This window comes from Athalia rosae, chromosome 2, assembly GCF_917208135.1.
Source record: "Athalia rosae chromosome 2, iyAthRosa1.1, whole genome shotgun sequence".
NCBI lineage: Eukaryota > Metazoa > Arthropoda > Insecta > Hymenoptera > Athaliidae > Athalia > Athalia rosae.
This window is the reverse complement of record NC_064027.1, coordinates 15,450,878-15,465,509: the sequence shown is the minus strand read 5'-3', so window position 1 is coordinate 15,465,509 and position 14,632 is coordinate 15,450,878. Positions and strand designations below refer to the sequence as shown.

General features: G+C 35.0%; 1 protein-coding gene across 2 annotated transcripts; it reads right to left on the bottom strand.

Annotated features, from left to right (window-relative positions):
* Nucleotides 1–3,066: 3,066 nt before the first annotated feature.
* On the bottom strand, nucleotides 3,067–14,567 carry LOC105692073 (ATP-dependent RNA helicase me31b). 2 transcript variants are annotated; one of them, XM_012411028.2, is made up of 8 exons: nucleotides 14,199–14,567; nucleotides 12,476–12,644; nucleotides 11,927–12,133; nucleotides 11,539–11,710; nucleotides 11,287–11,437; nucleotides 10,870–11,065; nucleotides 10,586–10,756; nucleotides 3,067–10,377 (listed from the first exon to the last, which is right to left on the bottom strand). In XM_012411028.2, the coding sequence occupies exons 2-8, from the start codon at nucleotides 12,614–12,616 to the stop codon at nucleotides 10,081–10,083; spliced, it is 1,335 nt and encodes a 444-aa protein (XP_012266451.1). In that variant the 5' UTR covers nucleotides 12,617–12,644; nucleotides 14,199–14,567; the 3' UTR covers nucleotides 3,067–10,080. The 2 variants fall into 2 exon arrangements, with proteins under 2 accessions (XP_012266451.1, XP_020711513.1); XM_020855854.2 differs by lacking the exon at nucleotides 14,199–14,567 and adding an exon at nucleotides 13,518–13,538.
* Nucleotides 14,568–14,632: the final 65 nt, after the last annotated feature.

Sequence of the window (14,632 nt, the reverse complement as noted above, 5' to 3'; positions counted from 1 at the left end):
TTTTCACCGATTCGCACGAATCAGGGGAAATCTTCGCATCCGCCGGCTAAAATAATCATTTCATTTCGTTGTTTCGAAAGAAAGAAATAAAAATAAAATACTTATTTCTCGGAGTCGGTATTCTCGATTTCATCTGTAATATCCGACGATCATTTTATTTTAACAAGGAATGGATAAACTGTCGTTCGCAACCCTCTTGATTACTATCCGATGTATCAACGTACGTACGAATGGTATACTTATACCCAAGTACCACCACATGTGTATCGTTTCGATACACATGTGGATATCCTCCGTATTATTATTTTTCTTTCATTCGTTTTTTTTTTTTTTTTTTTTTTTTTTTTTTATTCCGTTCGTTTCGTTTCCTCGTTTTTTTTATCCCTGGGCATTTGTTTGTCCGCAAACTACCCCTCGAGGCAGCCTCTATTACTTCGCGATAGATTCACTTCTTCGATAAGGATGTAAAATCGGAAACGTGACACAAACACGCAATTTCCCTGGTTTAATTTTCACAAACAACAATCAACTCGGCTCAAAGGTCTCTTTCTCTCATACCCTAAACCGAACGAACGTCCGTGAAACGTAATTTCATAGCTGCGTATACACATGTTCACATTACGGATGTGTACGCGTATCGGTGAATTGAGATACCTATGTGGTATAACTGCTATCCTCGACGCTTGTACATATAGAACGAGGTATATAGACGATGAAAAATTATATATTATCGTCTATTGTCGTAGTTTTATTAAATTCCACCCTCAATCATAACAAGACGTCGTGGGTGCCGCTTACTGCTCTCTTACCGCTCTTCCCGCTCTTTGTATGCCCGGAATTGTGTTTGTGTTCGCCTCCGTCTCTACTTGTCCTAAGCCATATATTTTTCTCCCTCCTCGCGCTATAACACCTGTAATAGCCTGCAGACTCGCAGTTGGTTCGGAAATATTTATGGTATACACCGACTCTTTTTCTATTTTTGTTTATTTATTTATTTATTTATTTATTTATTTATTTATTTATGTTTTCCTCCGGCCTTCGCCAGGCCGCAACCGAAATCGGCGAGGCCATCCCGCGAGATATCCTCGCGTCCTAAACGCGCGTTATACATATGTATAAAGTAGGAACACATACGATCGTAAAGATTCGAGGGCGCAATTAAACGTGCGTTCAACACCGTTCGCCACGATGTTACACGTAGCTAAATTGTTGAAGAGGTGAGCTGCATTTACATGCCGTTCTATTTTTCATTGTTTTATTTTATTCTGTTTTTTTCTTGTTTTTGTATCCACGAGGTTTATCTAGCCTGCATCAGGGGATAAATCTAGATATTTTATATGCAGTGATAATAAATTCTGATCGTTGAATTATAGGAGAAAAATATTATTCCCTTGTAAATGGCGGGTTGTGCAGTAATCGGTATTCACGATATACGTAGAATAAATTGTAGATGTACGACGTACGTGTACGTATGTATATCTATAGTATAGCGAGTGAATGACGTTTATATTGAAAAATAAACACCCTTTTCCCTATAATACAAGCTCGATGGAAATATCGACTACTCATTTCTCATCCCCGTCTATGGAAGGTATACGTGTAATTTTCTGCAAGATCGTTTTTGACGCGATCCGCGAGAAATCCGGAAAAACAAATATATATATTTACGTGCAAATAGTCGTGTACAGATCTGAAAATAATAAGATAAAATAATGATAAGCGAAAAGGGAAGGAGGGTGAAAGAAAAAAAAAAAAGAAAAGAAAAAATCTCACGCGCTCAATAATACCGTACATCGCGTCGCCCGCGCGGGGATGCTAGTCCAGAGTCTCAGCGCGTTTAGTATAACCAAGCAGAAAACATTTACTTTCTAAGCAGGCAGCCCTTATAACTTACATACCCTCGCAGAATATGGTGTGGTATACCCGGGTTGGGTATAAAAGCGTACATAATGCCAGGAGCACGCTAAAATGCCGTGGATCTCATCTGAAAGCCTGCAATTCAGTAGCTGAACTTAACTACCCCCAACGATCATACGTGGTATATGTATTACATGCGGATGCCATATACCTGTATACATACATGTATGTATAAGGCATATGGCCATAATGATGAGGGTAATAACTGACGTTCTGTAGGATCGAAATTCTAACTTTGGCCTTCACTTCGAGATCCCTTCAGCTGCAGCTGACGTACCCAGCTCCTGTGAAAAGGGGCGAGCGATTAACGGGGGGATGAAGAGAGAGAGTGAAGTAAAAGGGGATGCCAGATATACGGGGGTGGGTAACTTCGGGTTAGGGCTAATTTCCAAAGAAAGATTACAGCCTTACAACAAACGTCGCTCGATGGAGACGCGCTCCCTTTTCCGATTCGGTGCGAAAACTGGACAAGATTCATCCCCCGTAGAATCGAACCCCCCGGCAGAAGAGATAAAAAAATTCAAATCAAACTAGTAAGTTTCGCAGTGAACCATACGTTGCGTATACACGGGTATTCGTAATTTTGTCTACGAAACTGTATCGGGAATGATTTTTTGGAAGAATTTCACCCGAGTATCGGGATATGGCGCAAGTTTGCAGGGGGGGTAGTGCTAAAAAAGATTGCGGTTCCCGAATTGACGGAAAAGGATTTCTTCGGTTATAAGTTTATCGAGTAGTAAATAAAACGGTCCCCGTTGACCGCAGAAGCGCTACAATCTTCTGATATCACGGCACTTTGTTGCGGCAATCAATGAACCTGGATTACAGCAAAGCCTGTGGTCATCACCTGTGCTATTCCGGGGAAAGCTCATCTGGAAGAGGTACTGGTTTCAGTGAGTAATCGCGTGACGGATTCTAACTTTAGGGGTGATGTACGTACGTACGTATACCGCGCGCGTTCTTTTTTTTTCTTTATTCTCGATGAGTAAATCGAGAGAAGATCGATCGCAGGTATTATAATTTGGTAAAGTCCTCGATAATGTGATTAGTCTCCAAGGAGCTAACTTCCGGATCCTATAGTCGACCTAAATTGCTCAAAGTTAAACAAAAATGTAGAGGTATGACAATAAAGAGAAGTAGACGATGGTGTTTATGTTGAATCGGAATTTTATTCAGGAACGAACGCATCGCAACTTCGTTTCCTTGTTATGAAATAATAATTTGACATGCATTTTCTGTTCGGTTTTTGTCTTTTTCTTTTTTATAGGCTGGGTTTGTCCGAAACTTAAATCAAGTATAGGTACGTATAAGAAAATTAAGAATCATTTGGAAGAAAATTTAGTACAAACCCACCTTTAAAATTCAAAAATAAATATACATACACAGTATATATAAATTTGAAAAATAACATTTGATTTGTTCATAGTTTTTACATGTTAATCGACAAAATCGATTGACAAAGTATAACAGACAAGCCTGGTTGTAACTGAGAATATAGTAACTGAAATGCGAAGCAACGCATGATTATGGGATATTGTACAATAGGTGTATGACATACAATCAACCTTTCGAACATGATAGAAAATTTAAATAGAAGTTGCAGTGGACAACAAAAAATGATTGATGAAAACAAAAAACAACTTCTATTGAGTTCCATTATCCACTGCAACTTCTAATTGCGATGCTATAGGGTTGACAAATTTGAATTTTCAATGTCACACAGACAAAGTTCACTTCGATCATTTTCTAGCGGTTTTTCGAATTAATAAATGTACGACGTCGTAAACTGGTCTTGTGACATTGAAACGTAAGATTTAAAAAAAATTTTTTTGTTACATTTTTTTTGTTGTTGGTTGGTTGGTTGGATGATTGGTTTTTTGCTTGTTTCAATTGTAGCTGCTCTGAAGAATCATTTGCTCTTTCTTCGAATGGAGACGTTAAATCAATCATCAATTGATTATAACATTACTGATTTTTTTTTGCTGCATAATCTCATTATTCGAAAATTTTTTATTCGCATTGAATGACGTATCATATTTTGATCCGTTGTTGTTGTTTTTTTTTTTTTCACATGTACCCTCTAAGCCATAAAACATATACAGGTGTATCATTCATATACGTATTCGTTGACGTTGTTACGGTAGAGATAAAGTGTTACATTTTGATTGTCAATGCGAGATTATACGGATGAATGACACGTCCGTATTTTCGGTGCGGAGCGTATCTGGCTGCACCGGCCAAACTACATCGGTTTTCCACAATTCAATTACACGTATGACGGACACTCGCATTGACTAAAAAAATTTACAATACACTTTTCCCTACCCACAGTCATAGGGTGGTCTTCTAATGAATAGAAATAAAAAGAAAATTGAGGAAAAAAAAAATGGAAAACAATAGCGATTCGCTTGGCCGCACAAAAGTGAACTCATATTTAATCACAATCACTACGTATTCCCCCAATTTACTATTTCAGGTTTTTTTTTCTTTCAAATGAATATTTCCTGCAATCAAAGGAAGAATCATATGTGGCCGAACATTTTGAACAATCATGGGGTAATTTATTTTTATGCCAGAGTGTCATACGATTGTTTTTTCGATTGGAAATGATTTGATTGAATGAATGATGAATTAGAGGCTGTGAATAATCGGGAAGATTTTTCCTCTACTTTGTTTCTATTCGAATGGTTTTCACTAATAATTGTACCAGTGTTGATTCTGTGATTACGCATGACGTTTTCGATGAAACATCTAATACTGAACGTCACTAATGTCGTTTTGTAATTCTCCATAGTCTAGTCTAGTCTTTTATAGCCCCAATTTTTTTTTTCGTTTTCAATTTTTTGTAGTTTGCTTGAATTTCGGTTCTGTTCGCTAATGCAATTTAGCACTTCTGTTCATCCCCATATATATTAGCCGCTCTTCGTGAACTTATAAAACAATCTGAACAGGCGCTGTGAAACTTCCGTCTCTAGTGAAGGAAATCGAAAATACAGGAATGTGATACGAATAGGCAAATCAATTTTTTGGTTTCAATCGGTAAATGATGTTACTGGTACGAATGTGTAATAATTTCAATACAATAGTACGTATGAGGTATGAATAACTGTCTGTCGGAATTATTATCCGAAAAATTTAAATTTCCGTATTTGAAATGACAGTTTTTTCAAATTCGCAATCAGTTTACCGTACATTCGATATCTTATCAAATATTAATCAGCAGCCAGCGCTGTTGGTCAAATCATGTACGTCTGAGAACGAAATTTTGATTCGATCGATGAACAAACAGCAAAATGGAAAATGACCTACATATAATACACAATAGATGATTCAAATTTTTATCAGTGCGTCGTGGGTTGAGATTTTCAACTTGGAATTATACATGATATTTCACATTCATACCAGCAACTTAGAAAATTCACTTTTTTTCTCTTAATCTTCACATAGAGTCTGGTTTCATACCATATTGCCAAATTTGAGAGATTTTCGCTGCAATATCATTACACAACACCGAGATTCTTTTTCTTTTTATAATACGGATGTGGAGCCTACAGTACGTTAGTAAAATAATAATTATCTTCGAAAAATTTTCATCAATACCTGTTACATATGTATGTATGGCAAGGAATATATGATTAATATACAAAGGTCAGATTGGCTGATAAAATATTGACACAATGCCCATTGACTCCATAGCCTGTTGGTCAGAATACAGTAATCCATAAACACATATACCACTTCTATTTTACATTGCATCAAGAGATAGAAGCCCATCGCTACACTTATTACAACCTAAATATTCCAACAATGCCATCACAAACTCGAACCGTTCATCAATTATTTCTATTCAATTTATTGATTATTCCCAACGTCTGCCTCTTGACGCAAAGCATTATGTGTATACGTATTCGTGGGTAATCAACGTAAAAATTATGATTCGGTATCAAAGTGGTGTATCAATGGAGATTTTTCAAATAATTTGATCGTTTTATTGTTATCGAGAGTTTTTTACGTTTTACATTTTTTTTCTTGTTTTCGTTTTTTAGTTTTTTTTTTTTTATTATATTTTTTCTCAACATTTTTGCTCTTATCATTCAACAGAATTATTATTCCCATATGAAGTGCGAAAGGCGCAAATTTTTTTTTGAACAAATGTCATGGACGGCAAGAAATTTATCATCCGATGGAAAGTGAATTTTTTTTATGTATGTATGAATCAATACACCTAATATACAAGAATTTGGTTTCAAAGAGCATGCTCGTCGTATTAGCTGAATTCATTTTGTGTGTCGTTATATTAGATCCACTAGAGACAGAAGATCTTCGCCTTTCGCAACTTATAAAATTTACTTGATAAACGACAGAATGAACACCATATTTGCACATGGGATTATTTATGAGAAGAACGCAGTCTAGTGGCGTATTGTTCATATGCAGAGTAGGAAATAATAATAGAAAAAACGAATTGCTTTTCCTACTCGATTTGAATTTTTAACATAAAATGATAGTATTATACAAATTCATGATCTACAGTGCCACGTCTGCAAAATTTATAGAAATTCATCTACACAGATAAAAGAAAGTGAGAAAGAAAGATTGAAAAGAAATAGAAAGAAAGACAGAGAAAGAAGACAAAAAAAAAGATAAATCATCTGATGGAAATATATTTGTACATTCAAATATAGTAAAATATGTGAAACAATAATTGTTTCCGGCATTGTTATTAATTATTAATATCATCGCCATATTTTTTTTTTTTCATTCGTTTGCAGTTTTTCTTAAAGCTAAAAGAGACGGGAAAACTGCGTTAGAAAAAATTATATGTAGACCCTGGTCTATGTGCTGTGCAGAAAGTTGACGAACTCGTTTAAATTCATTTGGTTTCTTTTTTTACTATAATTTTTGGAGAAAGATATTTGATTCGAATAACCGGGAATTAGATAAATCTAGAGGTAACTAGTCAACAATTATTTCGCAGGAGTGATAATCTAAATTGAAGGGGGATTCGTGTACCAGAATATACTGAGATTACGGCCAAAAAACGAAAAATAAAATCAAATAAAGTGACACTATCGTCGATATGCAGCTACAGTAATTTAAAAATTGCGAAAAAAAAAGTCTGAATCTCTGTTGGGGCAAAAACAAAAAAACTGCATATGCTAATAATTAATGTAAAGGTAACACAAGTACCCAATAAAATTATGGTAAAGTTGTTTCTTTTTTCTTTTTCTAGCGTACCTCTGAAAATCTGCAGTGTAGAGGTGTTAAATTAATTTAAATAACCAATATTCAGATGCCAAAATTTAGAAATGTTTTTGGAAGATACCGATATATATGTATATAAGAGAAGATGGTCTCTCAAAATTTTTTACTTCACTTTTAAGATAAAGTGGAGAAACTGCTGTTTCTCAATAAACATCTACCATAATCGCTACATCATGGTAGATGTTTTAAAGATTAGTTTCTTTGATCATTGTCAACTAATCAGTTGTTCAAAGAACCATTTGTTTGTTTGATCCATATGATGTTGGTATATGGAAACCTCCTAATGCTTTTGAAACATTTAAATTGCAGTAGCGTCGATGATTCGGCAACACCACTGCGCAAGACAAATAATTTTGATAATATTTATAGGAATGGTTTACAATATTTCCTCACACAATTCGAATCCATAACTTTGATGAAGATATACCTTTTATTTCGATTCGGCTAAGGCGCAAAGATCCAGAGCGACTAAATTCATTCAATTTGAAAGAATAATAAATAAATAAATAAACAGTAAGCAGAATGATATTAATTTAACTATCGATGAATGCGCGTAAAGATCGAATTGTATATTTAACGCGTGTGTGAAAGTAATTTCATTCCGAAGATAAAATTTTTTAATTAGAATACGGGTAATCAGTCGTCCCTTTCATTCTGTGTTGATGAGCTTTTAATTGTAGCATGTACCGCTTTCTTCTCTAATTCACGTCGAGCCGCAGCATCAAGTTGGACTATTTTCACTATATGTAAATCGCATACCAGGATAAAAATATAAATCAGAATATCTGGACATGTCATTCCCGAGAAATTTTTTCATTGATACATTTTCAAACTGCTTCGGTTTGAAAAATATGCAAGTGCGACGAAAATTTTTTTTTTAATCTAAATCTAGTGTCACGTTTTGGTGATCTAATATGTACAAATTTATTACCTGATTAAAAATTGTTTTACAGATAATATTTTCACGTGCGCGATATTCTGTCGAGGATTTAGCATGATTGTAGTAATCGAATTGTATCGCGAAAATTTATTTTGAACTACTAATCGATACTTGTTGATCCTCTTATTTCATTTGAACAATTATCTTTTCGTGATGAACGTACCTAAACATCACTTCAATACAACATTTTAACGTACGAGCACGATATAAAACTAGTATCAAGTTTTTTTCGTTGCAACAAATCTCTTCATGGAGGTCTGTTGCACGCACTTGCATATAACAGACACATGCATAACTTAGCGACACATGTCTCAGAAAAATAAAAGACGTGCACGGATGCATGCAGTCATCCGTGAGCCAAGGACTCGCAATTCCGTTCTCAGATCTCAAAATTGAGCTCATCTGTATAAATTAGTTGGTTAGTTAACACTTAAAGATGCATTCGATGGATCATCACTTTTTTCTTAGTTTTCGTACTTTACTTCAACCGTGAACTTGGGTCGGAAATATAATAAATACTACGAGTATTTGGTGGTATAATATTTGATAGCTTTGGACCATTACTCGCGAGTGCCTGTATTAATTTCAACATCGGAATCGTTAAGCACCATCCAAATTATATGAGCAAAGACATTGTAAACCATTTTGCGAGTATAAATATCTCATATTTAACCTTTGTTGCGTTAATTATGAAACGTTCAACTATTGCCTATTGTTGTGTATGTAGTTCATTTGATAAATCTAGGTCATAGGCTGGTGGTTTCATTTATTTGAGTTATTTTGTTTTCGAGTTTTTGATTATGATAAGATGATACATAGGTATGTATGCTGTGTGAATTGCGCGAAACACTGATTCCATGAAAATTTCTTATTTTTTTTCTCTGCTGCTTAGTCTGAATCTCACGGAGAGTAGACAAAAATGACAAGAATTTGATACAAATTCCACCAGCCAGTTATTTATAAAAATAATTGTATAAAACTAGTCAATTTTACAACGTCTGATTCTCAATCACAATACTTTACAAAATTGAATCACGTTCAAATCAAGAAAAAAAAAATTATAATTACAATATACGGTTTGAATAAACACAAAATAAACGTTTTTATGATAGTGATTTGAATTTCAGAGTTGTATGACATAATTAGGCAACAAAATCAAGCCACAATCAACTAGTAATATTATTTCATATGTAACATTTTGATAATCGTTGTACCAGAATCCAAAAATGAATACATTCAAGTTAGAGCGTAAAGAAAGAATGGGCTTATGTAGCAGATGAAAAATCGAAATATCATTCAGCAAGAAGAATTTCATATCACAAATGCCCTTTCTCAATTTTCCTACGATGACGAAATCATGTTGAACTTATGAAGCCATTGTATAAAAATTTGCTATTAAAATTACGCTGGGTATTCATTTGTTCTCTTTAGTATTATTTACACTCATGTTAAAATGCAATAATCAATAATTACGTTTAATCTTTTTTTTTTTTTTCATTTTAGTTTTTTTTTTATATTGTGCTCTTGATGATGGCTTGACTCTGGTTTACATTGTATATGTACATGTATATGTATTTATGTACAAAGAATGACATCACACTGGCACTCGCAACACATCAATCACTGAGTTTGCTGAGCGAAGTAGGCGATTATTACATGCTCAGCATAATATTTACAAGTAACTTATTCATCCCTTCGCCTAAATAATGATGATGGTTGGAAATTTTCTCACTTCGTACCCTCGAAATCACTTTTTATCTAAATGAATGTTCATAGCACTGTTTCTGTCTTTTTTACACTGCTAAGCATTAGTCGACTTACTATCTTCAGACTTAAGTAACTTTTCACTTAATGTGAGTTCAAAGCATATGTATGCACTCCGTTCGCGCTCAACAAATCACTTTTCCACTCTCTTAACATGCTTTGAGCATTTTTAAAAATTACGAATATCTTTCAAATTACTTCGATACGTTTCCTTCTTCCAAAATGCTACTCTCTTCTGCTCTTGCTACGTACAAACTGGGATCTATTACCTTTGGGATCGGTTTTATCTCAGTTCCTAGTTCTTGCTCTATGCGGTGTAGAGCGAAACGATCTTCATAAGTTATTAGATTGATCGCGATACCCAAATGTCCAAATCTACCTGAACGACCAATACGATGCAAGTATGTCTCAGCCATTTTCGGAAAGTCAAAGTTTATTACGACGTTCACAGCTTGCACGTCAATTCCACGAGTGAATAAATCACTACAAACCTGAAATGACATGACAATTGTTGTGATTAGCTTCTAATCCCGAAATATCTTGTTCAACACGTAATTTGACACATGTCAAGCAAGTTTAATACGTCTTCGTAATCGACGTGAATGAAGATTAATAAAAATTTCCAAAAATAGTTTTGCATAAATCGCGAGCTCTAGATCTCATGGGTTCCATTTCAAATTCATTTATCAGAGTACTCACCAGGTTTCGGCAAAGTCCTGCGCGGAAATCATGAAACACACGATTTCGGTGTGCCTGTGCCATTTTTGCATGTATGTAATAACAGCAGTAACCGAGATCTGTTATTTTCTTAGCAAGTAACTCAACACGTTGTGTTGAATTGCAGAAGATTATGCTCTGTGTGATTTGTAACTGAAAATAAACATAATAAACATGTAATTTATCAACTCACTGTGAAAATATAAGCTTTGAAAACACAAGGGTTTGACAAGCGTCATATCTATTTGCTATTTTGTCATGTGTACCTTAGAAAAAAGTGTATTAAGGCAGTGCACTTTCTGGCGTTCCTGTACAAAAGCGTAGTATTGTGTCACTCCTTTTAAAGTCAGTTCTTCCATCAGATTAATTTCATATGGATCTCTGAGATGCTTTTCCATGAATTGCTTTACAGTTAGGGGAAATGTAGCAGAATACAAGAGAATTTGACGTTCTTGTGGCAGTCTAGAAAAAAAATTAAAAATGCTCTGTAAAGTATCAGAATTGGTACTGATTGTCATTGATGTTAGCAACAGAAATACATATTAATTCACATTGCAGACAATAAACGTTGATACTTTTGTGTTTCAGAGAGGTACAGCACATAACATGAGAAGATAATCAATAATTTTATATTCAATTAGATTGATTAAAAATCGATTTAGATCATGGGTTGACTATCGTACCTGGATATGACATGATCCAACATGCCTTTGAAATCTTGGGATAGGAGCTTATCAGCCTCATCCAATACGAGAATTCTGCAATGATCCATATTTGCAACATTTTTATCCATAAGATCAAGGATACGTCCCGGTGTTGCAATGATTGCTTGCACTGAAAATCATCAAGCTCAATGAATACACTAATTTTCATCGGAGAAAATAGGTATTATATTACAGAGCTATTTGTTAGATTTTCAAAAAAAACTAACTAACCCTTTTGGTAAATCCTCATAATGTCATCGCGAAGATTAGTCCCACCAGTGGTGACCATCACCTTAATGTCCATATGCTTTGCAAGCTCAATGCATATTTGGGATGTCTGCAGTGCCAATTCTCTAGTAGGGACTATGACTAATGCTTGAATTACATCTTTTCGTGGATCTATCTGAGAGTGTGAGAAATTAAAATAGTTTATTAAGTACTCTTCACTGATTCGATTGAGATTGATTTTTGATATTCTTTTTACGAGCTGAATTGCATGAACAGAATGGTAACCAATCAGAAAGAATAGTCATTACGAAAAAAAATTGTTCATCGATGATTTACCATTTCATTCATACATTCAAACTGAAACTTATGAATCAAGGACTTGTTTTTCTACCTGTTCCAGTACGGGGATCGAGTATGCACCAGTCTTGCCTGTACCATTTTTAGCTCGGGCTAGTACATCTTTGCCGGATAGAGCTATTGGAATACTTGCTTCCTGTATTGGTGATGGCTTTTCCCACCCTTTCTCAAAAATACCCATTAATAATTCACGCTTCAAACAGAATTCCTCGAATTCATTGCCACGTGTGTCCGTAACATCCTGGAATCCAGTGTATAATCATTGCTACAATACTAATTAATTTCTCCAAGCTTTGTCTGAAATACTTTTCAAGGACCTGATCGATCGTAATGAACCAATGGGTCATTGAATAATACTATCTTGGAGTGATTCATATGAGAAGGTGGGCCAGAATTGAGCACCAAGTTATGGTATTTATAATAAAAGGAATATGTATTGTAAGAGGTTTATCAATAAAAAAATCAACAGCTCACTGCAAATGTTAGATCTCTAAGCTATATTAGAACTTCTTTTTCAACTTATTTTGAAACTGATATGGTGTCGGATTCTCGATATGCTTATAGTTTCTAGTTAGATGCTTACACTTGTTTTGATGCGTTTATCTTTGGGCGGAATTTTCAGTTTGGCCTTCCAGCCTATATCGTCCATTTTCTCTAGATCTGCTTTTGGACCCAAGCCGGAATTCAGCATGTGGTTAGAATTAATATGATTTTCGGTCATCATATTGCAGGCTTTGCAATGTCTTTATCTTCTGGAAACGAAAAGAAAAACAAAAAAATAGATCAAATAACATGCAACCATAGTTCTGTTTGCTACAGAAATAGCATTCTTCACTGAGCCAAAAGTGGTGTAGTATAGGACTTCCTATCCTATTTTTTTTGGAAAAAAAGAGATAAAATTATATTCAGTGCACATTCAGTGTGCTTCTTTTGACCAGTAAAGAACACTGAAACTTTGTTGTAGAGAGTAGGTTGATGTGGAATGACTAAGAATATTACTACATCCAAAGGCTAGGATCCTGTTAGAACGAGGTTTATTTATTTCTAACACTGTAATGATGGGGTTCAACCTTGAGTCTGGTATGACCTCTGGGAAGAATTATTCAGAACATAACGGTTAATGGTTTTTTCTAATAGATATTGACTTTTTTCATCTCATAGATAACAGATTAATGATAATGGTAGCATCTCTAGAGTAAAGTTGAAAAATAATTGATGATTGTATAGGACAACAAAGGAATCTAAGATATCGAAGTAGAAAAGAACTGAAGTTACACAAAATGATAGAAAAAAGAATACAAACTAAGCTGAACTTTGAACAGGTACTCTTTCATTTGGCATAAACTTCATCGGTGAAAAAAGAATTGTGTTTATGTTGTCATACCTCGCAAGGCTTAAGCATGACATGTTATTCAAAATCTCTTAGCTTAAAACGTAAATTATGAAGAGCAATGGCGATCAACTCATAAAGGAATATGTCACAATATACAATATTGATATTTCATACAGAGAATGATGTTGAAAGTATTGCGACTAATTACAATCAACCTGCAAAGTTTATGCTAAATAGGGTATCTTCTGCATGTGTTGACTAAAAACAGTTGCTTGTGACAGAAAAACGTTACATTTTCAATGAGCGTGCCACTGATTGTTACTGCAAATCACCATTAGCACACCAACCACATGGAACGAGCCAAAGGGGGACTCAGAGATGATATGGTAAATGACACACTTGGTTGCTAAAAAAAAAAAAAAAAAAAAACTGGCCCAGTTATATAAATTACTATTTTTTTTGACTCACAAAATTCAAATTGTTTGAATAAAATATTATAGGCTAATTCAAAAACGGAATGAGAGCCGCATTACAATGTGGGGAATATGGGCAAACCCAGTATATCCTCCATTACGAATGTATTGGGCCAATACTAAATGGCTGTATGAACCAGGCTTCAGGCTATGCTAATGGAGTATCATTTTCTTTTTGTAACTGAAAATTCCGTTATTATTAATCTAACCTACCAGAGCTAAATAAACGAACATGTTGTCTTGTGTTGAAATGTTTGATGAGCAAGTCGAAAACCTCTAGCCGATTTTTTCGAGTATTGTTAAAACAATATTGGGTAAAATTACGAGCTAACATGATACACATGAATCCATTACCGTCAGTGCCGAGTTCTTTGAACTTTGCTTTGTAATGAAACTGATAAACGCTTAGGCGTAATCGGGTGCTGTGAATTAACTAAACATTTTGAGGTTCAATTAAGTTTGCTAGTACGAGAAATAATTGCAAGTAGAGAGCATCTTACCTTGAAATGGATGGATATCGATGCTGAACACAGCACTCGATTCGGAAACACGCCAAAATGGCCGTTCCAATGTCAACTTTTTAGAATCTTGGCTGTGCGGCCTCGCCAGACTCCACTTCGAAGCACAATTTTGTTCTGCGTATGAGTTGTCGAAATATTACACGAAATATACAATACTACTGTGGTTTTTCTTTTAAACAACTTTCAATCAACGCGCTGCGTCAACTGCGGGCAATAATTTCTATCCGTGAATATAACACGATGTGTATCATGAAAGGAATAAAAACACTCCTCAGAATACAAGCGATTATCTTGTGGCGCTCGATGCGTGGCGTTCCATGAAACCAGTAACAACAGAGTGACTGACTGCTGCCCGACCCGACCACGACAGATCTCGCCTCTTCATGGGCGCGCTCACACGTCCATTAGAAGCA

What these genes read in the sequence shown, in the direction of transcription:
- LOC105692073 (XM_012411028.2), bottom strand. Translation starts at nt 12,616, where the DNA reads ATGATGACCGAAAATCATATTAATTCTAACCACATGCTGAATTCCGGC. An exon ending in ATAAACGCATCAAAACAAGT is followed by an intron (nt 12,134 to 12,475) that starts GTAAGCATCTAA and finishes ACTGGATTCCAG; the next exon opens with GATGTTACGGACACACGTGG. An exon ending in TTAATACACTTTTTTCTAAG is followed by an intron (nt 10,757 to 10,869) that starts GTACACATGACA and finishes GTTTATTTTCAG; the next exon opens with TTACAAATCACACAGAGCAT.